The sequence below is a fragment of the Brassica napus genome, chromosome A7 (assembly GCF_020379485.1).
Source record: "Brassica napus cultivar Da-Ae chromosome A7, Da-Ae, whole genome shotgun sequence".
Classification (NCBI taxonomy): domain Eukaryota; kingdom Viridiplantae; phylum Streptophyta; class Magnoliopsida; order Brassicales; family Brassicaceae; genus Brassica; species Brassica napus.
The window spans coordinates 320,142-342,205 of record NC_063440.1 but is presented as its reverse complement, the minus strand read 5'-3'; the positions used below and the strand labels follow the sequence as shown (position 1 = coordinate 342,205).

At 41.6% G+C, this 22,064-nt stretch overlaps 1 protein-coding gene and 1 pseudogene across 1 annotated transcript; both read left to right on the top strand.

The window, feature by feature from the left end:
* Positions 1-11,581, top strand: LOC106393995. The gene is made up of 3 exons (XM_048737258.1): positions 1-1,591; positions 1,796-2,497; positions 10,344-11,581. The coding sequence occupies exons 1-3, from the start codon at positions 1-3 to the stop codon at positions 11,579-11,581; spliced, it is 3,531 nt and encodes a 1,176-aa protein (XP_048593215.1).
* An 896-nt stretch (positions 11,582-12,477) lies between these two features.
* On the top strand, positions 12,478-20,111 carry LOC106354884 (annotated as a pseudogene).
* Positions 20,112-22,064: the final 1,953 nt, after the last annotated feature.

Sequence of the window (22,064 nt, the reverse complement as noted above, 5' to 3'; positions counted from 1 at the left end):
ATGACGTTTGTTTATGGTGACCCTGTACTGGAAAGACGAGATCAAGTTTGGGAACGTCTTACGCGTTTCTCAACAACAAGAAATGGACCTTGGTTTATGATAGGAGATTTCAATGAGATAACATGTCACAATGAAAAGACAGGTGGAAGACAACGCCCGGATAGCTCTTTCCTTCCTTTTAAGCAGATGCTTAATGATTGTGGCATGTTAGAGTTTCCATTCACGGGAGATATGCTTTCTTGGGTAGGGAAGAGAGCTGGAGGATCAACTGTTCGATGTCGTTTAGACAGAGCGGTAGGAAATGCGGACTGGCATGAGAAGTTTCCACACTCGAATGTCAAGTACATGAGGCTATGGGGATCGGACCATCGTCCGATTCTTGCAGATATACTCATAAAGCCAACGAGAAGATCCAAAAAGTTTAAATTTGATAAAAAATGGTTGGATAATGAGGAGTTACGGCAGGTTATCCTTGAGGGATGGAAATCACCTGATCTTCCTCCTGATGCGAGTATCATGGAACATATTTCCAGCTGCAGGAGAGCCTTGAGTGAATGGCGGAGGCTAAATAATGTCAATTCGGCAAAATTGGTGGAAGAGCTTAAAGAAAAGGTGGAAGGCTTATATGCAGATGATAATGCCACAACTGAGGAAATTGCAGCAGCTCTGAAGGAACTCTCACATGCTCTTAAAGCGGAGGAGATGTTTTGGAAGCAGAAGAGTCGGGTGTTTTGGCTGAGAGAGGGGGATAGAAACACAAAATTCTTTCATGCATTGACGAAGCAAAGAAGAGCAAGGAATAAGATTACACAGCTCCTGGACGAGAATGGGAACATTATCGAGGATGATGAAGGACTTGTAGTCATTGCTACTAGTTACTTCAGGCAGATTTTTGAATCATCGAACCCGGAGGAAATCGAGGAGGCGCTAGCTCAGGTGCCAACAACAATAACTGGTGCTATGAATGACGACCTTACTGCTCCGGTCTCTGAATGGGAAGTCAAATTAGCGCTTTTTGCCATGCACCCAGAGAAAGCTCCAGGACCCGATGGGATGACTGCACTTTTCTACCAGAGATTTTGGGATATAGTAAAGGAGGATTTAACCCTTATGGTTAATAAATTTCTTTTTGAGGGGACGATGGCGAACGGACTGAATGACACAAATATATGTCTCATCCCGAAGATAACAAAGCCTACTGCAATGTCTCAATTCAGACCCATAAGTCTGTGCAACGTTAGCTACAAGATAATCTCTAAAGTCTTATGCCAGAGGTTGAAAAAAGTGCTTCCAGGTCTGATATCGGAAACCCAGTCAGCCTTTGTTGCTGGGAGACAAATTTCGGATAATGTTATGATTGCCCAGGAAATGTTCCATGCATTGAGAACGAAACCCAGTGGACGAAATAAAAGGATGGCTATGAAGACTGATATGAGCAAAGCATATGATAGGATGGAGTGGTCGTTTATTGAAGCTGTCCTGCGTAAAATGGGATTCTCAGAAACTTGGATCGGCTGGGTCATGCGATGCATTACATCGGTGAAATATAAGGTTCTCATGAATGGAGAGCCAAGAGGGAATATTAGTCCAGGTAGAGGACTAAGACAAGGAGATCCTTTGTCTCCTTTCATTTTTATTCTATGCACGGAAGCGCTCGCTAGCCTTCTTAATCATGCAGAGATACAAGGAAAGATAACAGGGATGCGTGTTACACGCACGTGTCCGTCGGTATCCCACTTTCTCTTTGCTGATGATAGCCTTTTCTTCTGTAAGGCGGAGCTCCGTGAATGTGAAGAAGTAATGAAAGTAGTCAGGAGATATGGTAAAGCATCTGGTCAATGCATCAACTTTGACAAGTCCTCCTTACTCTTTGGTAAGCGGATTAATGCAAATACAAGACAAGAGATTAAAGATGCCCTTGGGATACAGAATGAAGGAGGAATGGGAACGTACTTAGGCATCCCTGAGGATATAAGCGGCTCTAAATGCAAGCTTTTTGCATTCCTGAAAGATAAGCTGATGCATAGAGTGAATGGATGGACGGGTAGATGGCTCTCGAAAGGTGGAAAGGAAGTACTGATTAAATCAATTCTGCTCGCTCTTCCGACATACGTCATGTCAACTTTCCTGCTCCCATTGGAGACAAGTGAAAGCTTGGCAAGTGCTATTGCTCAGTTCTGGTGGAGCTCGAATCCACCAAAGAGAGGTATACACTGGGCGAAATGGGAGAAAGTCTGCCTATCCAGAGAAGAGGGTGGAATTGGCTTCCGATTGATTCATGAGTTTAACCTGGCGCTTCTAGCTAAACAACTATGGAGATTAGTACAGTTTCCTGATTCTCTGGTGGCCCGAGTCTTACGGGGGAGGTACTACAGATTGAGCTCTCCATTGAGAGTAAACCCTACTAGTAGCCCATCCTATGTGTGGACTAGCATCTCTGCTGCAAGAAAATTACTGCTACTGGGGATTAGACAGAAGATACACTCAGGCTATGAGTGTGGGAACCGAAATTCGCACTGTCGATTTCCGTTTAAATAAGGAAACTAAGAAAACCCTAGTTTCCCAGAGGACCCGGATATCTGTTAATTACCACACGTCAAGCAATCAGAACACGAGAATAACAACGATAAAAATAAGAAATCGAAAAGAGAGCAAAGTAGATCTTATTCCGAATCTGCGTATGAGCGTTACAACAAGGTATAAGCCTGGGCTCGAGAGCTGTCGGCGAGATTCCTAGTTCTAGCAACCCTAAGACGGCTAAACCTAATTGAGTCGCAGCTCGAAATAACAAAAACGGAAAGTTTCCTAAATCGCTCTAAATGCTAAGTTTGCTCTGAAAAAGTTCTTCTTTCTGCTCCTCGCCTAGGACTCCTTATATACTAGCTCCAAGGTCGGTTTACGCTTTTACTCTTCTGCCCTTAAGCCGTCATAGCATAAAAATGGAGATATTCCATTTTTCCCGATCTTCACAATTATCTTCAAAACTTCCGTATTTATCCGCGGAAACTTGACATTTATCCTTCCTCGTGGGCCAAGCGCGAACCATGCTGTGGTTCACGGGCTTTTGGTTAAGAAAAATCGTAGGATGGGCCTCGAGTCGTGTTTTAGGTCCCTTTGGGCCGTCTTCCGACTCGACACGTTTACTACGAGTTTTCCGCGGTTTCTAATCCGCGAAGTTTGATCGATGAATTAGAATAGCGGGAAACATGGACTGAGCTTGCTACGGTCTTCGGGAGATAGCATTCGAAGGTTTGACGAGAATGCAAGGACTGGTGCCGTATCGATGTTCGGAAAGGTTCAATCGCTACACAGCGACCGAACTTTGGCTCGAGCCCGGTCGCTATGTAGCGACCGAGCGAAACGAGTGCTCGGTCGCTACGTAGCGACCGAGCTTCGGCTTGAGCTCGGTCGCTACGTAGCGACCGGGCGGGACGATCGCTCGGTCGCTACGTAGCGACCGAGCTTTGGCTCGAGCTCGGTCGCTACGTAGCGACCGAGCGGGACGATCGCTCGGTCGCTACGTAGCGACCGAGCTTGGCTGAGCTCGGTCGCTACGTAACGACCGAGCGGGACGATCGCTCGGTCGCTACGTAGCGACCGAGCTTTGGCTCGAGCTCGGTCGCTACGTAGCGACCGAGCGGGACGATCGCTCGGTCGCTACGTAGCGACCGAGCTTTGGCTCGAGCTCGGTCGCTACGTAGCGACCGAGCGGGACGATCGCTCGGTCGCTACGTAGCGACCGAGCTTTGGCTCGAGCTCGGTCGCTACGTAGCGACCGAGCGGGACGATCGCTCGGTCGCTACGTAGCGACCGAGCTTGGCTGAGCTCGGTCGCTACGTAGCGACCGAGCGGGACGATCACTCGGTCGCTACGTAGCGACCGAGCTTTGGCCCGAGCTCGGTCGCTACGTAGCGACCGAGCGGGACGATCGTTCGGTTTGAATCCCAAAGAATACTTCTTCGTAAAAATAACCTCGTATAGGTTATTTTTACGAAAATTACATCCCTTCTTTTACTAACTCTTTCGGAAATACGATCTCTGAGGATTTTCGGGTGGTAATTCCGTCGTAACCGTTTTTGACCCCAACAGTTAGCCCCCTAGCCCGTTAGGATCATGCATGGGGGGATCCTAGCGTGCGGTTAGGCATGTTTGGCAAGTTAGGCGTGATGGATGGAATTAATATGCGAAAGTCCGAGCTTGAATAGTAAATCCTCATGTCTTATAAGAAGAGAGGTAACTTGTTCCATAATTTTTTCACTTTCTTGTTTTTCTCTAAGATCTTTCAAAAAACTTTCTATCTTTCTCTCCACCCTTTTCCTCTATTCTCTTAAGAGAAGTGTAAAGATGTCGAGCAAGAAAAAGATTGCGAAAAAAGGGTCTTCGTCCGCGAGTCCTTACGAAGAGCTCGTCGTTCCGAAGATGGAGTTCGTGCCTCACTCGGTGCATCCTGCCGAGAACGAGGCATGGTGGGTTGCTCATTATGGCTCGTTGATCCCTCCCAAGGAGAAGCCATTCCCGGTCCTGGTCCATCGTGGAGTCGAGGAAGAGGACGCAAGCAGGACTACTGACGAGTTTCTCGCGACGATGCGGTCGTTCTACCACATCCCGGATGTTGTGGAGTTCCGGGTTCCCTGCCGCGGGGAATGTGCTAACAACCCCCCGGAGGGTTACTTTACTTGTTATGAGGCGTTCATAGTGCGTTGTCGCCTCTGGTTCCCCATACCTGAAATTCTCGTCCGAGTGTTGGACCGCTTCGAAGTCGCGATAAGTCAGTTGACACCCCTTGCCATTCAGCACCTTATTGGGATCTTGATCCTAAGCTATGAGCATGGCCTTTCCTTTTCCGTCGATCATTATGAAGCGCTTTTGAGGCTTCAACTTGTCAAGGATACGGATAAGCATAGGTTTGTCCCTCGGAAATTTATGTCGGTGGTTAAGAAGTTCATTTCGAACTTCAACTTGTGGAAGAAGTTCTTTTTCTTTGTTCGTTTGGACGCTGCGTCCGTCGAAGAGAGTTGCATTCCACTGTTCCGGAGGTTGCCGAACAATCGTCCCTTCATCAATCCTCTTGCTCCGTTCCCTGAGGACATTATCGCGGTGAGGGATCTTCTCAGGAATGGTCCCTTCTTCTGGACTTCTTTCACGCCGAGAAGGGTTCGGAAGGCACTGAAATTTGTGCAACCTGGTCCAGCTTTGGACGCGGATACGGGAAGCGACTCCGAACCCGACGACCAGAATCCCGTCGAAGCTCCGACAGCTGCACCGGAGTCGAGCTCTTGGAAGGGAAAAGATGTCGATCTTGGCGACATAGAGTTTTCGATGGACGACTCTATGCTTCCAGGATGGGATCCGAACCTTGCTTACGGCGACGGAAGCGGTTCGAGCGAGGCCCCCATTCCGGACTTCGATGATTTCTTTGCTGGGCTGCCATCGGGTTTCGATGCTCCTCCTCCTACGAAAGAATCAGCGAGGCCGAGAGTCGTTGCGGAAGGATCTCGCATCATCAATGGGGTTAGTTTTTTTTTTTGGGAATTTTTTAGTGATTATCCTATGTATGGATTTGTAACACGCCCATCGATTTTGCAGGGCCTGAGCTTGCTGGGCTCGGCCATCGAGGCGGGTCATAGAGAAGCCATGGTCTACCGCTTCAAGGCGGAGAAAGCGGAGCGGGATCTCGCTCGCGTGCAAGGCGAGATGCTGGAGCGAGAGGCACAACTTACTCGTGATCATGCGCGGGCTGTTCGTAGAGCGGAGAGGAAAGGCAAAAGAGAAATCGTCGAGGTGATGAAGACTCGCGCATCTCAGTTCCAGGTTGAGTACGGGAACCTTAAGAATGCCTTTACCTCGGTGGGCGACTTTCGCGAGTGCCGTGGTTCGGTCGGAAGTCTTTAGAGGACGCAAGCCGACGACTATGTGTTTGAAGAGGAAATGAGCTTGATGAAGAGTGGGATGAGTGACCGTGCCCACGCTGAGGCGCTTATCCCTCCGATCGACGAGAGGATTCAAGGGTTCTGGGATTCCATCCCGGTTTCTCCTGATACCGAGGAGGTCCCGATCGATTTTCACGATGGTGGCGAGGAAGTGGATCGTCCTGCGGATGCGTTTGGTGCTTCGTTGTCCGGGGACTTTGACTTTGGATTATGAGGGATGGATCAGTTATCCTTGTTTTCGGCCGAATGTGGCCCTTTGAATTTGGATTTCGTTTAGGCCAAGATCGCCGTATTTGTATTTCCGGGACTGGCCGTTGGTGGCTTTGAATCCCTTGCCGCTTTACGCGGTTTATTTATATGATAAATGTTTTGTTTCGAGTTTTTCCTGAGTAGGGTTGAAGTAAATACGAGTTGTCGTCTCGTATGTAGTTCTAATTAGACGTTCAATCTGTTGGTTCGTTCGTGATTTTCGTAAAAATTTATCTGTCTTTACGATTTTCGAGAACATTGAGATACGAACGGAGAGGCATGGTTTATGATCTCGTATCTTTTAGATATCATGCCTTGAGATGTTTGAGACCAGAGCGTTAGGTTTAGGGCAAGACCTAGGTTTACTTTCGGTTAAGGTTTGTGCGGTGACTAGCCGGCTATCGTTTTTCCTGTTGCGATTTCTTCCTGACTCGCACCGGTTTAAAGTCCGCGATATGTTCTCGGCTTATATGACTTGTATGGTACGAATCGAGCATCTTCTCAGAATCAACTGGAAGTGCTAAACCAAAATTTCGGATTTTTGTTGTAGCGCGCTTTTGTCCTTGTGCTGGACGTTTTTAAAGATCAAAAGAGTGATCGGATTGCGTTTGTTTAAGACGGCTGGCGTGTTCGTCGGGGCCAATCGACGAACGGGGTGTAAAGTTTTTGGTGGTCGCGTTCGGACAATTTGTTTAGCATTGTCCTCGAATTTTAACTTTTTGCAACGTCTCGCAGTTATTTTCGAGGATTATGCGTGTATTTTTGCGTGTTTGAAAGGTGATAATCTTTACGATTTTTGGGCCGGATGAGGCCGCAGACGAGCGTAAACTGAAGCGTAAGCGTTTTCGATAAAAAGACAGTGTATATTGTAAAAAATTTTATGTTTCTAAAAACTCGATTACAATAATGGCGATTGTGGGAGTATACGAGTATACGCACCCACTCCCCCCCCCTTTTTAGAGAGGGGGATAGCTGAACTCGTCTTTTGACAAGCTGCCTACGTACCCCTTTCGAGGATCAAGCCATCTCGTAGTTCTGTTTCATGCCGCGAGTGTTCTTACTCGGCGGTTGGTGTCGCGATGTCCGCCTTGACCGTGTCGATCGTGGCTGGGTCGACGCTATTTTCCGGATGTTCCGGTTGAGTTATCGCGTGGGCTTCGGATTTATGTCGAGCTTCGACGTCCGATGCGTTTGCGTTGACAGACGATTTTACTTCGTCCTTGTGCGGGGCGCTTTTGGCCGAAGATCGATCTATCTTCGCGCGTTTGCCGTTTGCAGAAGCCGTGATTTGTCTTAACTTATGCTCCGCGAGGAAGCATAGTCGCGACTGTTTTTGGCATCCCCAGATGGCCGCGACTCCGCTCGGCGTTGGGAACTTGAGACCCAGGTGGTAAGTTGACGGAACTGCCTGCATGGCGTTGAGCCATGGGGTTCCCATGATCACGTTGTAGATAGTGGGATGGTCGACTACCGCGAATTCGACGATTTTCGTGATCTCCTTGGCCATGACTGGCAATTGGATTGATCCGAGAGTCATCGACACTTCGCCTGAAAACCCCGTGAGTGGTTTTGGCGTCGGAATTACCTCTCCGAGTTCGATACTCATCCGCTTGAGAGTGTCGCGGAAGATTACGTTGACCGTGCTTCCCGTATCGACGAGTACCCTTCCGACTTCTAAATCTCGTATGACGAGATCTATGACGAGCGGGTCGCAGTGAGGTTGGTCGATACCGCCGGCTTCTTCCTCCGTGAAGGTGATCGAGCAACTTTGGCCGTCTCGAGGAGGAGACCATGTAGGCCAATTTGCGCTTGATTCTGCCTTCCGTTGGTAAGCCTTGATGGCTGACACGGTATCGCCGCAGTATTGAGATCCTCCGACGATCATATTGACTCTGCGACGATTGTTATCGTTCCCTTTGTCATCCGGCCTCACTTCTGCCGCAGTCTTGGTGATGTAGTCGCGAAGATCGCGGATATCCGATGTCTCGTTAGTGGATTTCCGAGCCTGTCGGCGCTTACTGCGAGTGAGCTCGGTTTGCCTTTCGGCCAGCTCCTCTTGTTCGTTCCAATAGGCGACTTCTTCTTCTTCCGTCATTGGTTTTTCGAACGGGGAGCCTTCCCGAGCGGATCGGCTTCTGGTCCTTCTTGGATGTCTGTCGACATCCTCGTCGGTGTCGTTGGAGACATCGCTAGGATCCAGGTCAATGTGTTCGGCTTCGTTATCCTCCGAGTCCTTTGCAGGGAGCGGAAGACTTTCAGAGTTCCCCTTCTCGATGGGAGACTTCTCGCTGGGGTTTTGACCGGAAGGTCGTTCCCGCGCGACTCCTGCTCTATCGAGTGGGGTGGCGAAATCGAGCCTCTTCCCGCGGATTTTGGTGGTTCCGCGGGGACGGATAGCTTGGGTCCTTGCCGTTAAGGTTTCAACCTGTTTGGTCAAGGTATTCACGAGCTTATCCTGTTCTTCCGACCTTTTTTCATAGGTGGCGAACATCTTTTTAAACTCCTCGAGAGTCGCGGCGTTGGCTTGCGCGTTGGCCGCAGATACGTCCGCTACCGGAGTGTGGAGATCGGTGCCGCTGCCTCCGTTAAGGGGAGTTTGCACGTTATCCGCGTCGTTGGTTGACATGTCTGACTGTGTGTGGCTTTTGCGGGTTAGATTGATCCGTAAGGCCCCCTCCTTCTAGCGCCAAACTGTGGGAACCGAAATTCGCACTGTCGATTTCCGTTTAAATAAGGAAACTAAGAAAACCCTAGTTTCCCAGAGGACCCGGATATCTGTTAATTACCACACGTCAAGCAATCAGAACACGAGAATAACAACGATAAAAATAAGAAATCGAAAAGAGAGCAAAGTAGATCTTATTCCGAATCTGCGTATGAGCGTTACAACAAGGTATAAGCCTGGGCTCGAGAGCTGTCGGCGAGATTCCTAGTTCTAGCAACCCTAAGACGGCTAAACCTAATTGAGTCGCAGCTCGAAATAACAAAAACGGAAAGTTGCCTAAATCGCTCTAAATGCTAAGTTTGCTCTGAAAAAGTTCTTCTTTCTGCTCCTCGCCTAGGACTCCTTATATACTAGCTCCAAGGTCGGTTTACGCTTTTACTCTTCTGCCCTTAAGCCGTCATAGCATAAAAATGGAGATATTCCATTTTTCCCGATCTTCACAATTATCTTCAAAACTTCCGTATTTATCCGCGGAAACTTGACATTTATCCTTCCTCGTGGGCCAAGCGCGAACCATGCTGTGGTTCACGGGCTTTTGGTTAAGAAAAATCGTAGGATGGGCCTCGAGTCGTGTTTTAGGTCCCTTTGGGCCGTCTTCCGACTCGACACGTTTACTACGAGTTTTCCGCGGTTTCTAATCCGCGAAGTTTGATCGATGAATTAGAATAGCGGGAAACATGGACTGAGCTTGCTACGGTCTTCGGGAGATAGCATTCGAAGGTTTGACGAGAATGCAAGGACTGGTGCCGTATCGATGTTCGGAAAGGTTCAATCGCTACACAGCGACCGAACTTTGGCTCGAGCCCGGTCGCTATGTAGCGACCGAGCGAAACGAGTGCTCGGTCGCTACGTAGCGACCGAGCTTCGGCTTGAGCTCGGTCGCTACGTAGCGACCGAGCGGGACGATCGCTCGGTCGCTACGTAGCGACCGAGCTTTGGCTCGAGCTCGGTCGCTACGTAGCGACCGAGCGGGACGATCGCTCGGTCGCTACGTAGCGACCGAGCTTTGGCTCGAGCTCGGTCGCTACGTAGCGACCGAGCGGGACGATCGCTCGGTCGCTAGGTCGCTACGTAGCGACCGAGCGTTGGCTCGAGCTCGGTCGCTACGTAGCGACCGAGCGGGACGATCGCTCGGTCGCTACGTAGCGACCGAGCTTGGCTGAGCTCGGTCGCTACGTAGCGACCGAGCGGGACGATCACTCGGTCGCTACGTAGCGACCGAGCTTTGGCCCGAGCTCGGTCGCTATGTAGCGACCGAGCGGGACGATCGTTCGGTTTGAATCCCAAAGAATACTTCTTCGTAAAAATAACCTCGTATAGGTTATTTTTACGAAAATTACATCCCTTCTTTTACTAACTCTTTCGGAAATACGATCTCTGAGGATTTTCGGGTGGTAATTCCGTCGTAACCGTTTTTGACCCCAACAATGAGGTTAAAGCATGGGAGGATCCATGGATTCCATCGAATCCCGCCAGGCCAGCTGCCCCCATAGCTCCTGTGATGAACCCCAACATGAGAGTAAGCGATCTTATTGACCAGGGAGTGAAGGATTGGAATGTGGGACTATTGGAGAAATATGTTCATCCAGAGGATATACCACTTATAAGGAATTTGGCCATAAGCTCAACTCATCGTCGAGATACTTTCTGCTGGAACTTTACAAGGAGTGGCCAATACACGGTTAAATCTGGATATTGGGTGGCGCAGAATTTATTGAAGTTATCGGAGGAGAAGGAAGTTTTGGAGCCAAGTATTACGAAACTGCAGGGCTTTGCGTGGAAATTGAAGGCCCCTACGAAGATATGTCATCTTATATGGCAGTTGTTGACTGGTCATGTGGCAGTAACGAGGAATTTAGTTAGACGTAATATGAGGTGCGACAACTATTGCCCAAGATGTGGAGAAGCAGAGGAGACAGTCACACTTGCAATCTTCGAATGCCCACCAGCCCGTCAAGTATGGTCTTTATCTTCAACTCCGACGTGCCCAAATATTTTTCCGGTATCGAGCGTCTACACAAACATGGATTATCTGTTCTGGAGGAAAAATAGTATCATGGAACCAGAGCAAGATAGGGATCCTTATCCCTGGATAATATGGTTCATTTGGAAGGCTAGAAATGAAAAACTCTTCAGAGGAATAGATAGAGATCCTCTGGAACTGGTTAGACATGCTGAGAGTGAATGCCAGGCATGGTTTGAGGCTAATGAAGTGGTACAACCTGCGACACAGGACACCATGAATGAGGAACCCCAAGCCGTATGTTTGGGAAATATTTGTCTATTCGATGGATCTTGGACTCTCTCAGCTAACTTCAGTGGATGTGGATGGACATGGATAGATAGCTCTGGGAATATTCAGCTTATGGGGACAAAAAATATCACTCGACGGGAATCGGCCTTGCATTCGGAGGTAGAAGCTCTGCGGTGGGCGATGGAGAATATGCTGCAGCACTCGACCTGCCAGAGCTTTGGGACAGACTGTAAGGAACTGATTGCTATGGTTAAGGATCCCCAGGCGTGGCCAAGCTTTGCAACGGAATTGGAGAGAATAGAGACGCTACAAATCTGCTTCCCGGACTTCAACATCACTTACGTTCCACGAGCGCATAATCAGACTGCAGATTTCTTAATTAAGACTGCTAGACCAAAGGGAACCGCTGCATGTGTGTTTTGATAATATTTTGCTACATTGAGTGACTGGATAGGTCGAATTAATGATAGTGGATTTACATATATTTCACATTTTTGGTTTATGGCAACATATATATATATATATCGAAGTGTGATGAGCAAGGTACAAATATATGACATTTAATTCATATTTATCATAGATACAGCGTGACTTTAAATAAGGTTTATTAGACCTATATAAAACTTACTTCTCCCATTCTCAATATCCATTAAAAATCCAATTGTTTTACTTTACAAATTATATTAGATTTAGGGAATAAGAAATTAAATAAAATAAAAATAAATATTCAATATAAATTCTATAATAGCTACTATTATTAAAATTTATATTTTCAACTCAATAAAAACAAATTTCTATGAGTATAAATATACAAATTTTTATAACCAACACAAATAAAATTTGATTATATTATATAAAATACATAATCTTAAAATGTTACCAATAATGTTTGTACAAACGACACAAATAATAACAAATAATATTAGATGTCCTTTTTCTTCAACTATTATTAAGATTTTATTTTATTTTTCATTATATTAAAATTTGTAAAATGAAACCATTAGTTCGACATCAAAACAGTCTAAAATGCATATAAGATGAAACAAACCAAATAATAATATTTTGGGGGTTTATCACCCAAAAAAAAGAAAACTTCACTTATTTTACTGAACAAAACAAAACAAATATGAATTTAGAATGATGTTTATATTATTTTAGAAGACTAAACCCCACCCCCCCCCCCCCCCCCCCCCCCCCCCCCCCCCCCCAAAATAGTTTTTTCTATTTTTTCTTTTCGACTATTAAAACGAATAAAAGAGATTTGAAAATAACTAAATATCAATACTTGAATGTTTCTTAGTAATGACTAATAAGCGGTTATTGAAATAGGATAATATCCTCTATTTAAAACAAAAAAAAACGAATAGATATCCAGATTAAACAGAATTAGTGTCTTTTTATCTTAAAAAAATGAAATTAATAATCTCGCTCCATGCACAGTTTGTACTATAGAATCAATCGAACCAATCTCTTTAAGATAATATCCAGTTATTTAATGTTGGTATCTTTTACTGTTTCAGATTAGACAACAATGTAAAAAGAGAGAGAAAAGCTGCAGGCTTCACAATAGTTAACAATACAAATCAAATGAAATTAAAAAATGTTAAAGTCTACTTTAATGTGTAAACTAATAGACGAAAACATCACTGAAAGTTACGAAAAAAAGTTAGTAAGTCAGCATCAGCATAAGTAGATTGATTATATATACTACAGAGAGAGATGGCTGTTCATACTTCATTGAGATCTAAGATCAATTGAATTGTTTTTATAAGAAGTTGCTCATTTTTCTAAAGGTAAGTCAAAATTAGAAGAAGAGAACGAAGAAGAAACTCATCTCTCTCGACATAGAGAATATAATACATGGCTTCTTTGCGATTCTCTGTTACCTCCCCCACCCTCCTCCTCCTCTTCTCTCTGGTATGTACATATGCTTATGTACATCTCTCTATATGTGTTTGATATAAGGCTTGGGTTGAAAGCATTATTTCTGGGCTGTTTCTTGAACCGACTACAAAGTATATAAGTGCTACTATAAGCATCATGGCTGTTATCTATACTATTAAAACAGAAGTACATTTTGTACTTAACCCTGACTTTTCCACAATAATTACCATCACATGCCACTGACTTAAACCATTCATATTAAATTATCAAATCACCTCAATTTGATTTACTTATTTAATTGATACGATATAATTGTTATGACTCATCATTAATGTGTAATTCCTTTTTGGTTAATATTTCTTATAGATATATAGTTGTACATACTAGGCCTTCATTATAGGCACTGATTATAGGCCATAAGATCCTTAAATATCTAATTGTTATATACGTAAATAGTAACTTGAATCAATAAAATCATTGTATCTTTTTTTTTAAAGAAGAATATTCCATTTTGTGATCACTATAATCTTCCAATATCTAATGTAACCCATATCATTGGGTCATCTAATTCTATATATCCAAACTGAAATATTACGAGTTTGAATATATTTGAATCATATTCATATATTTAAATATATTAAATATTTTTAGATTTAATATTAAAAAAATATCCAAAATAAAATTGTCCAAAACACTTGAAATATATACAAATAGTAAAAAGTAAATAGCTAAAATAGCTAAAAAAATATTCAAAACTCCAAAAATACCTAAATATATATATATGACTAATTCTTGGGTTCACCCCCTAGGGTGAATCTATAGGTTCACCAACCACTAATAAGTTGCCAACTCATATCCAGTTTTTAGAAGAAAAAAAGGTAAAAAATAATTAGAAATAGTTTTTAGTGGGTTCAACACTAGTCAACTAATAAAAAGGAAAACGAGAAAAAAAGGGAACAGAAAAAAAAACAGAACACGACGGCTTATAACCCTTATTTTTCACCAAGGAGAGTCACGGAGAAGAAGAGGAGGAGAAAAGAAGAGTCGCAGAGAAGAAGCTACAAAGTAGTTAACATAATTGACCATATAGGTGTTAAATTCTCAAAAACTAATGAATTTGGCAAAGATGTTTTTGATTTCATCTCTACTGGATACGTCCTTAAAGCCGTAAGTTACGTTTCTGTGGTTTGCATATTCTCCCTTGCCTCTTCTCTAGTATTCATCCTTGTTTGATTATAGAATTTTATATTATTTTGAGTCACGTAGAAGAAGAAGAGGAGCAAAGAAGAATTGTAGAGAAGAAGCTACAAAAAAGGAACAAAAAGCAGAAGAAGAAGAAGAAGGACGCTTGAAGCGTAAGAAACGAAGAAACAAGAAGAAGTGACCAAGGAGAGTCACGTAGAAGAAGAAAATCAATGTGAGAGAAGATGCCACTACTTGACATTGGTTACAAACACATGTGTAGTAGTTAATGTGTGGTGTTGTAAAAAAGATAAATCCAATTCTCATAAGAATAAGAGTTGGAGTAATTAAAAATGTATGTATATGTGGTCTTGTAAGAAAGATAAATCCAATTCTCATAAGAATAAGAGTTGGAGTAAGTAAAAATGTAGGCATACAAAGTTATCTCTCCTCTCTCTACAAGAACAAACCAAACGTGAAAGAGTAAAGAGAGTGTGTGCTAGCTTGTGTATTGAAATGATAAGATACAACTTGGAGAAGAATATGACGTGGCCATCTTCACCATGATCAAATCAATAGTTTCAATAGTTTATCTTCAATAGTTTCAATAGTTTATCTTTATTTATTTTATGTTTAGTGGAAAGATGTAGTGGATGTGTTAGTTGCTCATGTCCATGTTCACGTAGTAGTTAGTTTGTTTCCTTACTTTTGTATTTAAACATGAGTTGGGAAAGAGAACAGGAAAAGAAAAGAAAATTGTAATAACTTGTGTTTTGTTTTATTAGTTTGTTTCACAAACTCTCTTAGCTTTGAGGAGGGGCCTTAATTGGCATCAAAGCAACTTGTGTTCTAAGGCATCAAAGGGGTGATTAGGTTCACTCCTAACAATTGGTATCAGAGCACTTCTATCCTGCGGCTTCGCTTCACCGATTTGATCCGGACCACTTAACTGTGGTATCAAGTCAAAACTACCCAAAGAAAAGTGTGTGTTCTTAGTTTGTCCTTTGGCAAATTCTCTTTGATTTGAAGAGGGACCTTAATTGGTATCAAATCCATGTTTCTAGATCAACAATAGATATCTCTTGGCAAGGGACCTATCATACAACTTGGAGAAGAATATGACGTGGCCATCTTCACCATGATCAAATCAATAGTTTCAATAGTTTATCTTCAATAGTTTCAATAGTTTATCTTTATTTATTTTATGTTTAGTGGAAAGATGTAGTGGATGTGTTAGTTGCTCATGTCCATGTTCACGTAGTAGTTAGTTTGTTTCCTTACTTTTGTATTTAAACATGAGTTGGGAAAGAGAACAGGAAAAGAAAAGAAAATTGTAATAACTTGTGTTTTGTTTTATTAGTTTGTTTCACAAACTCTCTTAGCTTTGAGGAGGGGCCTTAATTGGCATCAAAGCAACTTGTGTTCTAAGGCATCAAAGGGGTGATTAGGTTCACTCCTAACAATTGGTATCAGAGCACTTCTATCCTGCGGCTTCGCTTCACCGATTTGATCCGGACCACTTAACTGTGGTATCAAGTCAAAACACATTCCACCCAAAAAAAAAAAAAAAAAATCTTGTTGTGATCTATGTTATGGGAATCAATGGAGAGTGCATTGAAGATTTAAAGACCAATTAACCTCCTCAGCAAAGTACATGATGAGATCCAAAAGATGAAGATTGATATGATGAAGCAATTCATCAATATTGGAGAAACCATAAACCATCTAGCGGAGATAGTAAGAGAGATGAAAGCTGGTGATGGAAGAGTCAATGGTGGTACTGCATCTCAACCAGCTACACGGATCATGAAGGGTGCAGCGGATCTGCAGGTTCCGGAAGAATCCATGGAGCTGTACGACTGGATCTATGGAGCTCCTATCTTTGATGTCTATGACGATGAAGAGCCAAGCTATGATGTCTTTGATGATGCGGTTCCGATCAATGGTGATGAAGACTCGTCCTTTCTAGGCTTTGAGTATATTGAAAAAAATATTCAAGCCATGAATTCGAAGATTGTTGAGGACTCAAGCTTTGCTCCTTTACCAAACAAGGACATATTCAAAGAATTCATTGATGTATCCCATATTGAAGCCGTAATCACACGACTTTGGATCCGAAGCGTTGCGCACAAAACATATGGGCGCTCCATTACTGCTCCTACGCATCCAATCCAAAGCCATGAACTGCCTACCTCAAAACCAAAGATGCTCAACGAAGAACAACCAGTTCCTGGTAAACCACCACCGTTACGAGATAAGAAGTTCACACCGTCATGTGTATTCAGAAAAGGGTTCTAGCTACAAGTCATTCACCTCCACTCCGCCACAATGCGATTCTTCTTATCAAACCTGAACGTGTCTTCCAAAGTCGGCTTGTGAGACAAGAAAGCTACGTGGAATCAGAGAAGCTTCCATGTTTTGTGTCAAACCTTGAGGACAAGGTTGTTTGGAGGAATGGAGTATTGATAAGATACAACTTGGAGAAGAATATGACGTGGCCATCTTCACCATGATCAAATCAATAGTTTCAATAGTTTATCTTCAATAGTTTCAATAGTTTATCTTTATTTATTTTATGTTTAGTGGAAAGATGTAGTGGATGTGTTAGTTGCTCATGTCCATGTTCACGTAGTAGTTAGTTTGTTTCCTTACTTTTGTATTTAAACATGAGTTGGGAAAGAGAACAGGAAAAGAAAAGAAAATTGTAATAACTTGTGTTTTGTTTTATTAGTTTGTTTCACAAACTCTCTTACCTTTGAGGAGGGGCCTTAATTGGCATCAAAGCAACTTGTGTTCTAAGGCATCAAAGGGGTGATTAGGTTCACTCCTAACATGAAACACAAGCAGAACTGAGAGAGTAAAAACAGAGACAAAGAGAGAACAAAAAAAAAGAGTAAGAGCAAGAGCAAGAGTGGGCTGGCTGTGAAGTGAGGCCAAGCCAAAAGTTCAACAATTTCAACAAAAAAATGAGTTACTATATCAAAGAAGTCTTCTAATCTAATCAATAAAATTTTGATTACAGGACTGTTAAGAATGTTGGATCAAGTCTCTGTTATGGTTAGAACCATGATTGAAATTAAAGTCAGCAAGAACGCTCTCAGTATGTTCTATGCACTTGTGTACAAACTAGACCACGAGCTTCTCAAAGTTGGATTCGCATTTCATTTCCAAAGGACGGCACACATAAGTGAGCACATGTATACTGACCACCAAGAATAGTTTTTTGACCACTTAATTGATTATTCTCCATTCTTTCTCAAACTTTCTGTAAAACCAAAAGCAAGAACAATCTTATATATAAATTGTTAGGGTTAGTTGACCAAAAAAAAAAGAAATAGTTTGTTAGGGTTACAAGTACATTGGACGGAGGTTTATTCAAAATTAGATCTGAAAGCAAAGAATTGGAGACTCGAAAATCACAAACACAGCTTCGTCTCTTCTCTGTAATCTATCTTCTCTGTAACCGATAAGAAGAAGAATTTTTTACCACGGCTTTAAACGACTTTGACGTTTGCCACCTCAATTATGTTAGAAAATCTAACAATTATATGGTCAATTATGTTAACGACTCTGTACCTTCTTCTCTGCTATTCTTATTTGCTCATCTTCTTCTACGTGACTCTTTGGTCACAAAACAAGGTTTACAAGCCCGGCTTGTCAAGCCGTCGTGTTTTTTTTTCCTTTTTTTGTTTTTTTTTTCTGGTTGATAATAATATTTTTAATTATTTCTTAACTTTTTTTTTCTAAAAAACTGGATATGAGTTGGCAACTTATTAGTGGTTGGTGAACCTATAGGTTCACCCTAGGGGGTGAACCCAAGAATTAGACTATATATATATATATATATATATATTGATTCTCTATCTAAAGATTCATGTCAAGCCAATTTTATGTTATATTTAAGCATTTTGGCATGTATTATTCAAATCCATATGTTATATATTAATTTTATTTTTTTAATTTGGAAAAATTAAAATATACAGTAATTTAAAACTTTTACAAAATAATTTACGGATTATATAAATCTGAACCGAACCCACAAAGATTTGAACCGAACCTATACCAAAATTTATAAATGCTCATGAAATCTTCAAATTCAAAAACTCACAATCCAAATAGATCCAAACTAAACCAAATTGGGGATCCGTAGAGCTGGGTTGCGGGTCAAACCCGCCCCGCTGACCCGCCAACCCGCGGGTAAACTGATTTTTTTTACTCAAAAAATTTGACCCGCTTGACCCGCAAGAAGAAAATATGAAATCCGCACCCGCCCCGCTAAAATCCGCGGGTGATCCACTAGACCCGCAGATAATATTAATAATATTAAAAATTATTAATTTAAATATTTTTTATTAAAATAACAATAAAATTTAATATTTTAAATATTTTTTATTAAAAATAACAATAAAATTTAATATTTTAAATATTTTTTATTAAAAATAATAAATATTAATCTATTTATAATTAAAATTAAATTATTTTTAAAAAAATTTCTATTTAAAAATAATATTTAAAAAAAAAACTTTTTTTTTTAGTTTTTGCGGGTTGGCGGGTACCCGCACTGAATTTTGGCTGATCCGCACCCGCCCCGCATAAAAATCACTCAACCCGCATCCGCACCCGCTAACCAAATTTTTCAAATCACTCGACCCGCACCCGCCCCGCAGCGGGTCAAATGGGGCGGGGCCCGCGGATAATGATTCATATTCCCAGCACTAGGGATCCGAATCCGAATAGATACCAACATCGTATAATGATAATTGAAAAAGATAACCGATCATATTTGATTTATAAAAATAAAACAAACACCCGCGCGGCCGCGCGGGTCAAAATCTAGTATTGTTTTAAGAATAAAATCTTCCTTTTGTTCTGGGAAACATTTTATTAGAATTTTTGTAAATTGCAGTTCAAAAATTGAGTATTATTAAGTTACAAAAAAAATAAAAAAATTGAGTATTATTTTGAAGTTTTCGTCTCTAAATATCTTGGATTGGTTATGTTTTAGCTGGTCGTGGAGGCACATACTTCAAGAAAGCTGATATCAAACAAGGAACAAGAAGACCAAAATACTAGTCATTTGCTCAAAGATGGTGAATTCGAGGATCCTTCAATGTACATGTTTTTAAACTTCAATGATCTTAAACTAGGAGCCAAATTGCTCGTTTACTTCAACAAAAACGAACTTCGAACACTTCCTCCACTTCTCACACGACAAGAAGCTGATCTCATTCCTTTCACTATCGAAGCTTGACTTCCTTCTCAATCACTTCTCTATCTCCAAAGACTCTCCTCAAGGGAAAGCCATGAAGGAGACGTTGGTACGCTGTAACTACAAGGAAATTGAAGGAGAGTACAAGTTTTGTGGGACTTCGTTGGAGTCAATGCTTGATCTTGCAAAGAAAACAATAGCGTCTAATGCCGATATCAAGGTCATGACGACTAAAGTAATTGCCCAAAACACAACAAGCTATGCTTTACATAACTATACGTTCGTCGAGACTCCAAAGGAGCTTGTTGGGATTAAAATGTTGGGATGTCATAGAATGCCATACCCTTATGTAGTTTACTATTGCCATGGTCACAAAAGTGGAGCCAGAGTCTTTGAGGTTAGTCTGGTCACAGATGATGGGAGACAACGGGTAGTGGGACCTGCTGTCTGTCATATGAACACGTCTATGTGGAACGCTGATCATGTAGCTTTTAAGGTGTTGAAGATAGAGCCGAGGTCGGCACCGGTTTGCCACTTCTTCCCTCTTGATAACATTGTGTGGTTAGCAAACTAGGAAATCGAAGCTTATCTCTCTTCTCTATATATGTTGATGTGAGTATGTGTATTATAATAACTATGGTTTGAGAGAGAAAAAAAATGGCTTGTTGGCTTTGGTAATTGCCATGTTTCGTGTGACTTGCAGCTTCTTACATGAATATACTACGACAACTAATGTAACATATATATATATATCTCATGCATCCTGATATAATGTTGTATAATTCTGTATATATTGTTTATCAGAAAAAAAAAATTTGTATATATAATAACGTAGTATTATTATGTCCGATCCAGAAGATTTCGAGTTTTGGGTCAAGATGATTTTTGGTGTGGGAGGCTAAGAGCATGATTAATTGGGATTCTTAGAGTGAGATTTTTGACAGAATATAAGAAACCGTCTCTTAATTTTTAACTAAAAAATTAAGAATCGGCACTAAGAACCTCACCTTAAGAACTCTGCATTACTCATGCTCTAAGGCTAATAATAGTCTATCAATAAGTGAGACTTATCCGACCGATGATCAAAGTTTCCATTACAACTTCTTATTTCTCTGAATGACAACCGGCAAGATTTAATTGATTTAGAGCATCAGCATTGGTGAGAGCTAATATTAAAATCTCTTATGGATAAATATCATATAAATTAATATCGAAATTAAACTTAAAAATTCAAAAATATTAAATCAGTAATACAATGACACATTGCTTCTTTGGGCAATGGAATGTATGAGGAATTTACGTCAGTTTCAGGTTACGTTTGCAACGGATTGTTCTCAATTGGTGAAAATGGTTTCGGAACCAGATGAATGGCCAGCTTTTGCAAATTACTTGGAGGATGTCAAGACCCTAAAAGAGAGCTTCACCAGATCAGAGATCATCTATGTACCAAGGACGCAAAATACAATGGCGGATAGACTAGCACGCAGTGCTAGGAAGCAACCGTCTTTTGTCGTTCACATGGATGCAGATCACCCGGTTTGGTTTACAGAGTCAGTATGAGTCTGTAATAGTTGAAGAAAAAAAAAAAAAAAAAAAAAACAAAGTTTCTAACCTTGTGTAAAGTGTTCTCAAACAAAAACACTTTCTTCTTCTTTCTCATAAATTGTATTTAATTCCTTTATTATTAGTCTAAGAACACTTGCAAAAACATATCCATTGTGGATGTTTTTAGGGATCACGAGAACAGATTGTAAGAACCTTTAGTAGTGGTAAAAGAGGATTTTTATAGATATCAATTGAAGGTTATCTTAAGAGAAAAGTAATACAACGATTAACCTATGTAACGATATAAACAGACCTAAGGTTTAATCTCAATACATTCTCTCAAGCTGGATATACACACTCTGCTTACCGAGAAAGAGTGTCAAATGCCTTGCTTCCAAAGATTTAGTAAAAAAGCCCGCCAATTGTGATTTGGTATAAACATGTTTTGTCGATGTTGTTCCTCGTATGTTCTCGTCGTGGATGAAATCAAAATCAAGAGCATTGTGTTTTGTTTGGGCGTGATACATTGTTCATCGCATAATTAGTAGCTGAGAGAGATAATCGGAATGAAGCGTAACTAAAGAATCACACTGATTTTCCAAACTCGTAAGAAGGTTCCCAAAGCCAAAGAAGCTCACTCACTGTATCTGTCATTGCTTGATACTCTAGTTCTGCAGATAAACGAGACATGATGTCATGCTTTTGTGTTTTCAAGAAGATAGGAAAGCAACCAAGTTGAATGAACCATCTTAGGTCTGGGCATTTTATCCAATACCCAAACTCATACCCAATCCAAAATTTTTAAACCGAAGTAGTAAAATACCCGAACGGATATTGAGTTATGAGAGATTGGATACCCGAACCGAACGGTAATATCCAAACCTCGATGGATATCCGAAGATAACCGAACATATATATACTTAACTTATATTTCTAGTTTACTTCTCTCATTTTATTTAAAATATTAATATTAATGTTGCAAATTTTTTTAAGATCAAATAATATACATCTAATTACAGACAAAATGATTTGCTACTCTAGGGGTGGGCACTTTACCCGATATCCGAAGTGGCACCCGAACCCGAT